The sequence below is a fragment of the Trichosurus vulpecula genome, chromosome 3 (assembly GCF_011100635.1).
Source record: "Trichosurus vulpecula isolate mTriVul1 chromosome 3, mTriVul1.pri, whole genome shotgun sequence".
Lineage (NCBI taxonomy): Eukaryota > Metazoa > Chordata > Mammalia > Diprotodontia > Phalangeridae > Trichosurus > Trichosurus vulpecula.
Genome location: NC_050575.1, coordinates 345,238,448 through 345,252,822, shown reverse-complemented (window position 1 = coordinate 345,252,822; position 14,375 = coordinate 345,238,448). Strand labels below are relative to the sequence as shown.

At 50.1% G+C, this 14,375-nt stretch overlaps 1 protein-coding gene across 2 annotated transcripts in view; it reads left to right on the top strand.

The window, feature by feature from the left end:
- The window catches only part of TTC7A (tetratricopeptide repeat domain 7A), a 204,427-nt gene that overhangs the window by 169,459 nt on the left and 20,593 nt on the right, over positions 1 to 14,375 (top strand). For both annotated transcript variants that reach the window (XM_036752040.1, XM_036752041.1), the window contains exon 19: positions 7,406 to 7,608. In XM_036752040.1, the coding sequence (XP_036607935.1) occupies positions 7,406 to 7,608 (203 nt within the window). The remainder of the gene's footprint in view (positions 1 to 7,405; positions 7,609 to 14,375) is intronic.

Here is a 14,375-nt window from a genome sequence, read left to right as displayed (position 1 = left end):
CCTCAGATATGCTCCACCCCCGTACCCCAAGCTCCTGGTTGCAGAGCTCCCCATTGCTTTGGCTGCTCAGGAAGAATGGCTCTAGCTAGGGTTCGGGTCAATGCCACTTCAGATGGCATGAATCCAGCATCCTAGGGCAGCCACTCTGGGGCCCAGAGAATCAGGGCTGAGGCAGGCCAGTTTGGAAGGGGGCCGTCGCTACCACATGCTTTCCCCTGCTCACACCACCCTGGTATGCAGTTGGGAGAATCCTCCTCCTCCTCGGTGTTCAGATACTGGCCTCTGTATGGATAGGAGGGCCTCTGAAGGTGGGGAAAGGAAGGCTTCAGAGAGCCACTGTCCCCCCATGTAGAGGCTGGCACTGCAGCTCCATATGCAGCTTGCAAAGCTTGAAATGTCCCAGCTGTGGGGAAGAGCTTCAGGGAGAGCTCTGGGAACCGGGAGAAGATGGAGGGCTTTGGCTCTGCTTCAGGTTTAGTTTTAAAATAGCATCAGGGGAGGGTGTCCCTCTCTGTGTCTCCTCTTCTTCTTCTTCTTGCCTTACCTCTTTCTCCTTCATCTCCCCCTCGCTAGCCTTTCCAATCTCCCCTTCCCTTCCTCTCCTCCTCTGTTCCCTTCTCCTCTTCACTCTCCTGGCTCCTCTTTATTCTCTCACCTCCTATTTATCACCTCCACTCTTCTCTTTCTTCTCACTGGGGTCAAGAGCAAAGAACATCCAGCCTTTCCCTTTGCTCCTCTCAGTGGAGCTGCTCCCGCTGCCCTGTCTTTCCCTCCTGTTCCATATCATTTTCTTCTCTCCCCATCGCTTTCCTCCTGTCTCCCTCCTTTTTCTTCTACACCCACCTCTTCCCTTCCTCCATGTTCCCTGTCCCTTACCTCTCCTTCCATCCCTGTCTGATTCCCCATTCTTCTCTCTCTGTCTCTGTCTCTCCCTGTGTCTCTCCCTCTCTCTCTTCTCCCCCTTCTCCTTTCTCTCTTCCCTCTCTCTCCCCTTCCTCTCCCCCATCCTGTGGTGTACTCCCCCTCAGTTCAACCCTGGTCTGTCAGATGGGGAGCACTGTTTGTTCCCAGAGTGTTGGATCTCCATGTGAAGGGCCAGTGGCTATGGTATTGTTTGGCTATTAACATTTTCCAGGGAAGTCTGTTGAATGGAATCTCTGTGGCAGGCCTGATTTGTGTAAATGGACTGCCTCTCTACCTACCCCATATTAAATACCACAGGAGTGTCTCTGCAATGGAGAGAACCCTCACTCCCCAATGACATGTCTAGAATGGATAAATCTGTGAGGCTGTCTTGTCTCACCATTTACCTTGGAAGGTTCAAGGTTGGATGGAGGGCAGGCCCTAGGGAGACAGAGGCCTGAGGCCTACGTTAGCAGAAGAAAGTAACCCATACAGAGTACACCGACCTCCTGGGAACAAGAGGTTTGGGGGTGGGCATGGGGAAAGATGAGAGATGAGTAGTATTGGAAGGGAAATTGGGACCAGCTCATGATGGAGGCGCAGACTCGGCTGCCTAAGAAAATAGAATAAATGAAAATTCTCAAATAACTCGAGGGAACATATGTTTTCCATTTGCTGAGGTAGCCTGCTGAGAGAGACATTGAGGGAGATATTCTCACACACAGAGGAAGAGAACAGGAGAGAGAAAGCTAGGCAGACAAGAGGAGGAGGCTGGGGGAAATGCAAAGGAGCAGGAAGGAGGGAGGAGAGAAGGAAGCTATGGAGAATTGAGAAAAACAGGCTGAAAAAAGATGGAAAGAAAATAGAATGGCCGGAAGAACTTCGGCATTCTACATTAAAGATACAGTAGCTCCCATGTTGCTGAAATAAAGAGCAATTTTTAAAATGGCGGTAGGAATAATCATCTACCCTCCCCCGACCATGGAGGGAGGAAAAGGATGTCAAGGCCTGGGTCTGAGCAGTCAGGTTGGAGAATAAGTCAGTTGTGCACAGAGTGGGCATGACGCCCATCCCCATTCACGCCTGGAGGGCAGGAGCTGGCTTCCTAGGAATCACCATGTTTGGTAACATGCTGGGCAGGGAGCACAGGGAGCCCGCCTGGGGACACAGGATGTGGGGCAGAGGTGGGGGAGGAGCCCAGCTCTCCCAGCAGCCCCTGAACCCCTGTCACTTCTCCAGTCACAAGGCGGTCCTTGGCTGCATTCAGCAGAGGATGCTGGTCCGTGGCCCCCACAACCGAGGTCCCTCTGGGAACGATGGCCGGGGGCCCCGTCCTCAGACAGAAGAGGTCTGGAAGGGAAATGCCTCTCTCGTCTGCATGGGCCCTTGTATGGGTTCAAGCTGTTTCCCAGGCTGGCAGACAGGACTGCAGAACTGTAGTAGATAACGCCCCTCCTGAGGCAGAGCCTTTCTTCCATGGCAGGCTCTTTGCCTGACCTTCTGTCTGTATTGATTTTGCAATAAAAGGGGGATTTGCTGTGCACAGAATTAACCCCTAGGAAGGCAGGGAAGTATGAGTGTGCATGTATGTATGCACTCTGAAGTAAGATAGCAGAATTCCAGCCTGTTTGGAGAAGGCATGTGGCCTTCCACATATCCCTGGGAAGCTGCCCTCCTCCCATACCTACCCTTCCCCACCCCCACCCTGCCCCCAGTGCTCTAAACTTGAGTTACTAACCTTTTTATGTGACATGGGACTATTTGGCAATAGTCTGGTAAAGCCTATGGACTCATCAAAATAATGTTTTTAAATGCACAAAATAGATAAGATTACAAATCTTACAGTCATGTTACAAATTACAATCGTAATTGGAATAAAGATGTCATGGGTTTCCCGTCCAAGGTCACGGGGCCTCTGAAATCTCTCTGTAGACCAGTGGTTAACAACGTCTGCTCCAACTGTACAGCAGTTACGGCCACTTACACATTTGGAACAAAGCTGTTCCTGCCTTCAGCTATATAAGTACAACCCAGTAAAGACCTTTCCTAACCCCTGGTGGATGGACCCATTCAGTGTGTCAGGCCCATGGGCCTTAGGTTCATGGGAAGAGTATGGATTCCCCTCCCAGGTTTGCACATCAGCTAGCGCATGTGGCCAGGCCAGGGAGGGGAGAGCAGGACTGCTTAGCCCAAGACCCTTTGCCAGTCTCTAAAGTGAGGTTAGGCCCTGGCCTCAATTCTAGAGTCTGTAAGTTAGTTTATTTTGTCTTCTTTCCCTTTGTTGTTAGTAAAGCCCTTAAAGAACAAGTCCTCTGTCTGGCCTTTGTCTCAGGGGCATTAGAAGGAATAAGTATATGTTCAGACTGGAAGAATTGAAGGGAACTAGACCATGTCTTGAAGACCAGACATGGCCTGGTGGCGGCAGCAAAGAAAGAGCCACTTCTGATCCTTCCTAGCCATGGGCCATGGGGAAGTCACTTACCCTGAGCTTTGGTTTCCTGCTCTGTAAAATGGCGATATTGAGACCAGTGGCACCTGCTAGCAGCCTCATAGGGCCATTAACCTTTAAAGAGCTGTACAGGGTGCTCTGGAAGGCTTAGTGCCATTTTAAGCTTTAACAGCTTTAAAACTGCATGTAGGCTTTGAATACCTTTTATAAATAGTACTAGGCGGCCATGTGGATTGGACTTGGAGCCAGGAAGATCCGAGTTCAAATCCTGCTTCAGACATTTCCTAGCTGGGTGACCCTGAGCCAGTCATTTAACCCTCTTTGCCTCGGTTTCTTCATCTCTGATTTGAAGATGATAATATTACCTGCATCCCAGTGCTAAATGAGATGATGCACGTAAAAGACTTTGTGCACCATAAAGAACTACATAAATGTTAGCTATGATTGTTAAACTGGTTTTTGTTACAGACCTTCCACCACCCCAGCTTTGGGGTACCAGGCAGCTAGGAAGGAACACTCCGGGTGGTATTGAACCTGGCTGGCCTCCTTCCTTCCCTGGCCTCATTTTCTCAGACTCTCTCTTCTTTGGAGCAGGCTAGGCCCCTTAAATAGCTAGATAGGGACTATGTTGAGGTGGGAGAGGAGGGAGACAGATCATTATTAGAGCTTTTGAAAAAAAAGACTTCATGGGGAAGTGGCTTCCCCGTGTTGGTAGGATGTTGCTGAGCCAAGTTCTGGCCCCAGGACGTCCAACTCCAAAGCCATTTGCCTGGCTTCTCACCCGCATCCTAAATCCTGTCCTTACTATTTACCCCTCCTCTCCTTAGGATCCTGAGAGATTCTATATTCCATTGGTCTTAAAGCGACGGGTGGTCAATCCTTCCTACTTCCTGAAAATACTTTACCCATTCTTCTTCTCCCCCCTGCCATGGCATGGCTTAGCACAGAGCTGAGCACATAGTGGGTGTTCTGTGAATGCTGGTTGACTGCTCCATGGCTTCTCAGTTGCTGAGGAAGTGTGATCTGGATGGCCAGGTAGAACAGTGTGGAGAGGTACCAAGAAAACTGAGTCTGAGAGAAGTGTTAGAAACCCCAGATGGTCTCTGAAGCCACCGAATCCAGTAAAGAAGGTGGTATTTGTTTCTCAAGGGTTGTTATTAAAATCTTGCAGCTGCTTGGAAGGAAATGCTTACGTTGCCTTTAGCCAGGAGCAAGCTCAGCTCTGCCCCAAAAGTAGGAGGAAGCTCCTATGTTTCTGTAGAGGTGCTTGCCTTTACAGGGCTGTAGATGCTGTAAAGCCTCTGGGTTGCTTCTCTCGTGAATATTTGACTTTATTATTTTCACCGATGAGTGGGCCTCATTTTCAGTGGAAGTGACATGTAAGCCTCCCAGCATTAGCTGTAGGTAATGAGCTCCCTTTCAGTAGAAGTGTTCAAGCTATGCTTGGGCATCTGCAGGTTGTGGATGGGCGGTGTCATAGAAAGGAGTCCTGCTGTGTATTTGAGTTGGCAGGTGAGCAAGGTCCCTTCCAGCTCGACAGAGCACAGACAGGGACTCTGCCCCCAGCTTGGCTGCAGTGATGGTATGGTCATATTCCCTCTCCCCAGGAAGTTTGCAGTCCTTGCTTGGGAGCTGGAGGCTGTGCTATCCTCATGAATCAGCCGGCCTGGGGAGATGTCACTCTGAGAAGGAGGGTTGCAGGTAGCTGTTCACCCTCTCATGCTGAAACAGGAACTGGATTTTTTAATGGACTTACTCGTCTTTCCCCCTTAACACATTTTACGATTTGCAGCGTTCCCATATTGACCACAAACGCCCAGGATCCCATCGTGAAGGCCTTTGTTGTGTTGTTGGCTGGTGTCCCTTATTTTTATTGCATAATCAGCTTTCTGCAGCACTCCCCCAGGCGCTCAGAGGCTGGTGGAATGCATCAAAGGCTTAACTCAGTCTTTTTCCTGGCAAGAAGATGAGTCCAGAGGTGACTGCAGTGTGAAGGAGGGATTGTCATCTTTGTGTCTTTCCAAGAGCTTTTCCTAAATAGGCACAGTATGTGGGTTTGGTCTGACTGCTGCTGATATTACCAAGCCCATGACCCTTGATCAAAGAAGCATAGACTTTGAGGAATAGCTAGCACCCATAGAATGCTTTAAGGTTTGCTGGGCACCTATAAATGCTATTATATCCTCTTCTACATATGAGGAAACTGAGGCACAGATGTTTGACTTGCCCATTCACACAGCTAGTAAGCTTCTAAGGCAGGATTTGAACTCAGGCCTTCCTGACTCCAAGTCAAGCGCTCTATTCACTGTGCCACCTAGCCTTCAAGACCATCTAGTCCACCCACCTCATTTGACAGGTGAGGAAACTGAGGCCCAGAGAGGTTAAGAGATTGGCCTGAAATCACACAGGCAGAGCTGGGTAAACCCAGGGCCAGTGACTTCAACGGTAGTGCTGCTGCCCTTTGCCTCTGGCTGGTCGCCTTAGCTGAGAACCCACTGGGAAAACCATGAGTCAGATCTTCTTGACCTAGCCAAATCTTATCCTACTTGTCAGCGTCTTTCCCAGAGCTCCCACCCTAGTCCAGGCCCTTGGCACCTCTAAGCTCATGCATGGGCCTTCTCAGGGCTCTCCCAGCCTCAGATGTTTCCCCGCTCCAGCGCATCCAGCACTCGACTGCCAAAGTCCCCTTCCTAAAGCACAGATGGGATCACGTCACCTGTCCTACTCTAGAAGCTCCTATGGCTCCCTATTCCTCCAGGATCAAATATCCCCAGAACTTAGCACGGTGCTGGTAAGCACTCAGCAAAGTGCCTTTTGTTTTTTAATCAGGACTAATGTTGTGTTTTAAGCACAACCCTGTGCCTTCATTGGAGGGTCAGCTTGACCTCTTCACTGCAGTGGAAGAGCGGGTGAGAAAGTGACCTTTGCAAAGCTGTGTCCTGTGAGCCTGATATATATGCAGTGTGTGTTTGGAGCTCTGTGTATTGTGGTGTTCGTTTGTACAGTGACGCTTCATGAGTCACCTTGTCACTCCAACGAAGGTCTGGTGGAAAGAATGGGAATCAGGGGTCTCCTGGTTCTGCGCTGACCTTAAACAAGGCCTCAGTGTTGTCATCTGTGACCCGGGCATGCTGGCCTCTCTCTGAAATCTCCCTCTGTGAAGGCAGTGGCAAAGGTCTAGGAGAGAAGTGAGGAGGAGCTGTCCCAGGACAGTCTCTGTGCAGACCGGAGTGGACATACACCGGGGATGTTGGGAAAGCAGAAATGCCTGACAGAAGAGGAAACTGAGATAGAACTTAGGTGACTAATAGTGCTGCACTGGTTACATTTGTATATCACTTGGGACCTGCCAGGCTCTGTGCTGAGCACTTTAAAATGACTATATCTCATTGATTCTCACAACCCTGGGGGAGAAGACAACACTGAGGCGGGCCATGGTTAAGTGACCTAGCCAGGGTCATACAGCTAGAAAGTGTCTGAGGCCACATCTGAACTCAGAACCCTGGTAGAATGTGGGCACATCGAGGCCAAGGATGGTTTCCTTTTTGTCTTTGCGTGCCTGGCACATAGCAAGCGCTTAATAAACCCTTGTTGACTGGTCCCCCCAGCTATGGCTCTCGTGTCTGTGGGCACATGACAGCTCAGGATCGGAGGAACGGCCTGTCACCATTATTTTTTAAGCCCTCCTGAAATGTGCAGCCAATCGTTCATTGGCAGAGCTGTCATCGACTATTCTGTGGTTTATTTCTGCTAATGGGGTTTAGCCCCAGTCTCTCCTGTCACTGGGGAAGAGATGAGAGAGTACTGAAGGACTGAAGAAAGAGCTCTTCTCCAGGGGAAACCTCAGGCTGGGCAGCCTGCAGGAGCAGCGGCCTCCCCCAGATCTGGCTGGGCCAGCCCCGGCTCTGTCTTCTGGGGCCATTCACCCAGTGATTTAACCAAGGGAGCTGGGAGGGATTCCTGGAGAGCTTATGGAATCCTTTAGGCTCCTGGGTGAGCCTGGCGGCGGTGGTCTTGCTCCCCCCACCAATCTTCATTTATCTCCTTTTGTAGCTGAACTGTTCATGGAGCAGCATCACCTCAAAGAAGCAGGCTTCTGCATCCAGGAGGCAGCGGGCCTCTTCCCCACATCCTATTCTGTGCTCTACATGCGGGGGAAACTGGAGGAGGTAAAAGGCAATTTGGAGGAGTCGAAACAACTATATGATGAAGCCCTGACCATCAACCCTCATGGGCAGAAAATCATGCACAGCTTGGTAAGTCTGTGGAGCCATGCTCCCTGCTTCCTCTTTTCTGCCCTTGTCCCAGCACTCTCTGAGTCACTGAGAGGAGAGAGCTCCCTTTCAGCTCACCTTGGGACCAACCCCTTCTGGTCTTGGGAGCAGAGCGTGGACCAGTCCTTTCTGATCTTGGGAGGAGAGTATGGCCTTGGACCAGCCCCTTCTGGTCTTGGAGGAGAACGTGACCTTGGAACCCAGAAGGGGTCTTGGCCTCTTTGACTCTCTGGTCCAACTGCTGACACCGTCGTTTCCCTCATTCACCTTGAGGTTTAATTTCTTGATAACTTAAGCCAAGCACCGATATTTTCTGGGGGCAGCAGGCTCGGTAAAGCCCTTTCCTAAATCAGGCACAGACTTCCTTTATTGCTTATGAAGAAAACAGGCAATGTTCTCTGAGTAGGTTCCTTATTCCCTCTTCTAACAACACTCTCTTTCCAGCTCTGGCGCTGAAAGGGAACAACAGGGTGGAATGGGACACTGAAAGTTACTCCTTTTTCTCTGGAATCCCCCATTCTTTAGCCTGGTGCTGAGATTTAGTTTGTAAGGCATTTGGATGAGATGCTCTGTCATTATAGTCTGTCAAATCCTGAAGTTGAAGAGCAGCTGAGAGACTCCATCCGCAGGAGTGAGCCTGGAAGATGGAGCCGGAAGGGCCCTCTAAGATAGGGGAGGCCCAGGGTCACACAGGTAATAGACATCTGAGACAGGACCCAGCTCCTCTAACTTGGAGGGCCGCGGGCCATCTAAGAACTTAGGAAGTTGTTAGTAGTGCCATGGTTTCAACGTGAGCTCAGCAGCTTCAGTCTGGATTGTCCTGGAGCTTAGGAAGCCAAAGAATTTGGCAGAACTCATCGTCCTCCTGCCGACTTGGGCGAAGGTGTGCCCAGAGGAGGGGTTTCGTAGATTATCCAGCGTTCGGATGGGCAGCTTGGGCCATTGGGGTACAGTGACATCATGGATGGGCCAGCTGACTAAGGGCTTGCCATTGGGCAGCTGCAGTTTGAAAAGAAAATACAAGAAGCCCTAACAGTCATGGTGGGAAGGCATGAAGGAGTCGTCACGCACCATCCTGAATGTGGCATGGAGACTTTGAGGCAGTCCCGAGGCAGCTGTCAGGTGGGAAGATCCTTAGCCAGGGAGTCAGAGGCCAGCGTGCCAGCTTCACTCTGAACTTTCTGGATCACCTTGAAAGTAAACCTCTTTCTGCCTCATTCCCATCACCCTTCAGGTATGGCTAATGCCCTCCCTACTTCACAGGATTGTTGTAGAGAAGCCAATAGATGTGAGAACACAGTGAAAAGTAAAAGCGCTATACGCATAAGGGACTGTCACATAGGAGACCGTTATTTAGGAGCCTGCAGTCTGGGATGTTCCGAATTCTCCTCCCTTCATTCCAGTCCCTGCCCAAATTGCCATGGAAACCTGACAAGAAAGAGAAAACAGAAGCAGAGCCCTCTCGATTCTAGTCCTACTCCCAGATTTCATGAAGGCATTATACACTTTGTCTCGAACCAGTTTGCATGACTGGTTAAAGGCCATGATGATTCATCCTCTGGTCTGTGTATGTCCTTTCTCTCCTTTACATATACGTACTCTTCCATCACAGCTTGGTTACCCTCCTTCCCACCTTCAGATTTTAGCCTGTCTGAAAAATGCTTCCAGGGAGGTTACGTCAAGAAACCTAATTAGAGAGAGAAGGAGATGGAAGACAGGATGTGGATTCTGCCATGCAGTCAGGCAAGGGAGGTGAATGTTTCATGGTATTCACAGATAGGAGTCTATCATCTCGGTTCTGGAAGGGGGAGAGCCCAGAGAAATCCAATAATACGTAGAACTTGGGAGTGACAGTGCACCATTTTTCATCTGTCCTTATTGTTTGTAGCTATTTTCAAGGAATTGAAGTTATTTTCAAGGGTGGGTCTCCATGGTAACAGAATATGCATCCATAGCAGCTCCCTGCAGACAGCTTCTGGAGCGGCCCTCTCTTTGTGTCTCTGGGCACCACATTTATTGAACAGAACTAAGGAGACATCACAGGATCAGGCCTAACCCCCTTTAAAAGGAGCACAGCCCAGAGGACAAAGAGTCTGGCATCACCCCCATCAACAGCCGTGCTGTCCTCTACACACCCCCACCAGCATCTCGGCATATATAGGGGCAGAACACATAGAGTATGGCATGAAGGCTTCCCAAGAGCTGGGGACCGTTTAACTTGCACTGGCCTCTCACTGACCCTGGCCTTGGTGCGCTCTCTGCCAGGAGGTAAATGGAAACGGGGCTGCTGGGTAGGAAATCAAGGTGCGTGTCTCTGGTGCTGCCTTGCCGTGAGATCTTGAGCAAGGCCCTTCTCCTTGTGTGTGCCTTGGTCTTTAAGAAGGGGATGATAATGTTGATCCTACCTGTCTCAGGAACACGCATTCTAAACTGTATGAAGGTTTAAGTACTGTACAAGTGGAAAGGATCCTGGCGTAAGGAATAAAATCAGTCAGTCAGCAAGCACTCGTGTGTGCTAGATACTGAGGGTAGAAAGACGGGGAAGGATATGGTCCCTGCCTTCAGAGAGCTCACCTTCTACATGCAAATAACTGGATTACATACAAAATACAGAGTTGACCATGGAAGGTCAACTGATGTGGGGACCAAGAAAGGTCTCCTGAAGAAGTTGTGGTTTGAACAGTCTCAGAAGGAAGCAGAGGTGAGGGAGGAGAGCAGCCAGAGAGGCCCGGGGACAAGGACATAGAATGTCCCATTGGAGGAATGGCAAATAGGCTGGCGCACCTGGATTGTAGAGGAAAAGTAGGAAGAGGCCAGCTTGTGAAGGGCTTGGCCAGAAAGAAATGCTTGGATTTGATCCTCAACATTCTAGCGAGCCAGGGGAATTGTTGAGTAGGAGAGAGCCACGGTCAAATGATTTGGGCAGCCGAATGGAAGCTGGATGGGCCAAGAGCCTGGAGTAGATGTGCGCTTTAGAAGGCTCTGCTAGCAGGCTGAGAGTGAAGGGACGTGCGGGGTGGCTGAGAGTGAGAATGGCAGCCGGGGTGACTAGGGACAGAGGCTACGAAGAGGGAGGCAGGACACCCAGGGTGGCCCAGCCAGGCTCTTAGACCACAGGAGGACCACCAGGCTCATGTGGGCATCTCACTAAACTGCAGGATGGTCTGCTGTATTTATTCTGTATGTCTGTCTGTATGCACATGGCCTCCTGATATAATGTAGACTTACCAAGGGCAGTCTGTTTCATTTGTCTTTGTACCCCCAGCACCTACCACAGTGACTGGCACATGGTAGGCACTTAATAAATGCTTGCTCGCTGACCATTTGCTAAGAAAGGGGGTCATAGGATCTCAGCATTCAAAAAGACTTCTGTGGCCACCCCTTCTACAACATAGTTGACCAGACCTTATAAAACCTTTGACCAGCTAGGTGGTGCAGTGGATAGAGCAAAGGGCCTGGAGTCAGGAAGACTCATACTCATCTTAGTTTAGATCCAGCCTCAGATACTTCCTCGCCATGTGACCCTGGGCAAGTCACTTAACCCTGCTTGCCTCAATTTCTTCATCTTTAAAAGAAAATGTCAAACCACTCCAGTATCCCTGCCAAGAAAACCCCAAATGGGTTCATGAAGAGTTGAACACAACTGAAAAGCATGAAGCCTTTGCTTGAAGATTTCCAGGGAGGATAGTCTCCCAGCTCCCACAGTGGCCCGTTACATTAGATTGTTTTTCCAGTCCTCTGGACTACAGTGGCCTCTTTGCAGTATCCACCACTGCTCCCAGTTTTGCCCTTGGAGACGAAGCAGAATAAGCCTTCCTTTTCCGTGGGAGAGTGCTTGAGGTACTAGAATGCCTCCCACCCCCACCTAGGCTTCTTCTCTTGACCCACTCCTCATATTGCATCAGCTCAACACCCTCCACCTGACTGGTTGAGCCAGGATCTTGAGGCGGAGATGTTGTTAGTCCTGAGAAAGATCACCTGGTCAAATCCGGTGTCCTAGGATGACCTGCTAGGCTTTCTAAGAGCCCCACCCAGGGGCAGCCCCAAGCCCCTCCTGCCTAGTATTCTGTAACTTAATCGGGGCACCAAGAAACATGTAGCAAGACGTCATGTTTGACCTCACTTTAGTGGTAAAGGACGCAGTTTGCCATTAGCAGTAGGCAGTTAAATGGCCTCCTGGGTCGAGCACTACTGGAGCACTACTTACTTAGCCGGGTGACCCTGGGCAAGTCACATAACTTCTCTCCACCACAGTTTATTTAATCTTTAAAACAGGTTTAACAGTAGCATCTTCCTCATTGTAGGGCTGTTGTGGGGATCAGATGAGGGGCTCTTTAGCCTGCTCTGCAGACCTGTCAGTGGTATCTAAAAGCTCGGTAGCAGTAGTCATAACAGCCCACTTTGAGTTTGTCTTCCAGGAATTTATCCCACCCCTTTGCAGACTTATTTACATCCTCGGTGTATGTTCCCTCTTAGGAATTAATGCTACAGGCTTATTCCCTGTTCTGTGAAGTAGAGGGGGCTTTTGGTTTGTGCTCAGCAAGAATAACAAGGATTCCTCTTAAATGTAACCCTTTGAGATGCCAGGCCCTTCCTTGCCCTCCACCTAACCCCTTGATTTTAGTGGTTAGTGAACACAGTCTGTGTTCCTCTTCTCCATTTCCTTTTGGTTTATAAATGTCTTTTTCCTCTTGGTCCCTGGCCTGAAGCCATCCCACTGTACCCCTCTTGCTCCTTGGGGCTGGCCTTGTTGAGACCTTCAGTGGCTAGGCCAAACTCACTCTGAGTAAAGAATTGTGAGTCTGTGAGACCACCACCTCCCCTGAGGATGCAGGTCATCCTGTGCTGGGTGGGTCTAGGTCCATTTCCAGCAGTCTTTTCTCTACAAAAGCAGAAAGCCGTGTGATTCCAAGCATGATAGAGAGGCAGCCTTGTTATCACCCATGGCGATGGCAGAAGAAGAAAAACGAGAATAATATTCCCTGCATTTGCATCATATTTTATAAGTCTCCAGGAAGGATGGACATGATTAGAACTAGCCTGAAGTGAGATGGCGTATGAGGGCAACGGGTTTAGCTTCATGCTATCCCTCACTTTGGGCTGGCAGTGGGCGAAAACTTGGATGAAATCATTCTCAGCAGGGAACAGGGACCCTGAAGACAAACAGCGTCTTCCTAGGTGGGAGAGGGCTGCCTGGCTTTGGGGGTAAGTGAGCTGTGATCTTCGGGTGCAGGGGAGATGATCGCTTCCCAAAGACAACCGGGGTGGTGTCATTTTTTTTGTTTTTTTGGCAGGGCAATTGGGGTTAAGTGACTTATCCAAGGTCACACAGCTAGTGAATGTGTCAAGTGTCTGAGGCCGGATTTGAACTCAGGTCCTCCTGACTCTAGGGCCAGAGCTGTACTCACTGCACCATCTAGCTGCCTCAGGGTGGTGTCATTTTTAAAAAGAATAAAAGCTCAGGATCACTTTCTGTCCTTTGCCAGCTTTCTCTGGCCCAGCTTCAGTCAGCTACTCATGTCTCAAGCTCTTTCCCAGGAAAGAGCCCGGTCTTGATCCTTTGGAGCATCCAGGCATTCTCTGCCCCCTTGAATGCAGCTTACAGGAGTCCCTGCTGGCCCAAGAGCTTCCCCAGTCCTCCTTGGGGGAGGCACCGGGAGTTTGTGTGGCTGGGTCACAAGGGCATGTCAGCAGCCTTTGCTGCTTCCCACGTGATGCTGGCAGAGTCCTTCACTAAGGACCTTCCCCCTTGACTCCCCTCCCCCACTGGCTCGGCCTGCCTTCCTTTACAGAAGCACCCTGGATACTTGTAATTCAATTCCTTGGAAGGGTTCATGCCACCAAGTATTGATCCCTCATGTTCCTTCCGAAGTTGGACTCAATTACAACTAAATTATCTTGAGGAGACTGTAAACTATGGAAACGGAGAGGCTTTTTACGTTTGAGTGAAAACTCCAAATCAAATAATGGGAGCAGACTTGACATTCTCTGGGTGCTGCGGTTCAGCCCTTTCATCTAATCATCCTGCCCAGCATCACTTGGAAATTCATTTATAGAGCATGATAGGGTGGGAGGAGCCCTGCATGCTGAGGTGGAAGGCTCAGGTGGCAGGCCTCAGGGTCAGATGGGTGGGCTTTATGACTGGACAAGTCACTTTGGTCAGTCAGCCAAATAGGAGCACCTACCATGCGCCGGGCATTGTGCTAAGCACTTAGGATACGAAGGCAGGGAAAAGCCAGTCCCTTCTCTCCAGGAACTCGTACTTTAATGGGGAGGGCAGCATGCAGGCCTCTGTGTACAAACATTGAAGGTGATCTCAGGGAAGGCATGAGCATGAAGAGGAATTGGGAAAAGCTGCTCGCACACAGTGGGACTTCAGCTGAGACTTGTAGGAAGCCCAGGAAGTCAGGAGGCAAGCACCTTCCGGGCAGGGGGGGAACATCCCGAGCTTTGGTTTCCTCACATGTAGAATAGGCATGATTCTAGTTTCATTACCAGGCTGCTGCGAGGAAAGAAATCCTTCAGTGTGTGTGCTCGCACACAGGTGTTGTTATTGTCCAACACAGGTAGTTGGACTGAGGAACTTCCCCCAGGGTCATTGCCCAGGAAGGTAGTGTTCTCTTGAAGCCCCAGCAGGATAATCAGGGGCTGCAGCTGTAACAAAGAGAGGTTATGAAGAGGGGAGGTCAGGATGCCGTGTGCCTAGGTTTGAAGTCTGCCTCTGCCACTTACTGCCAGCTAATGAAATC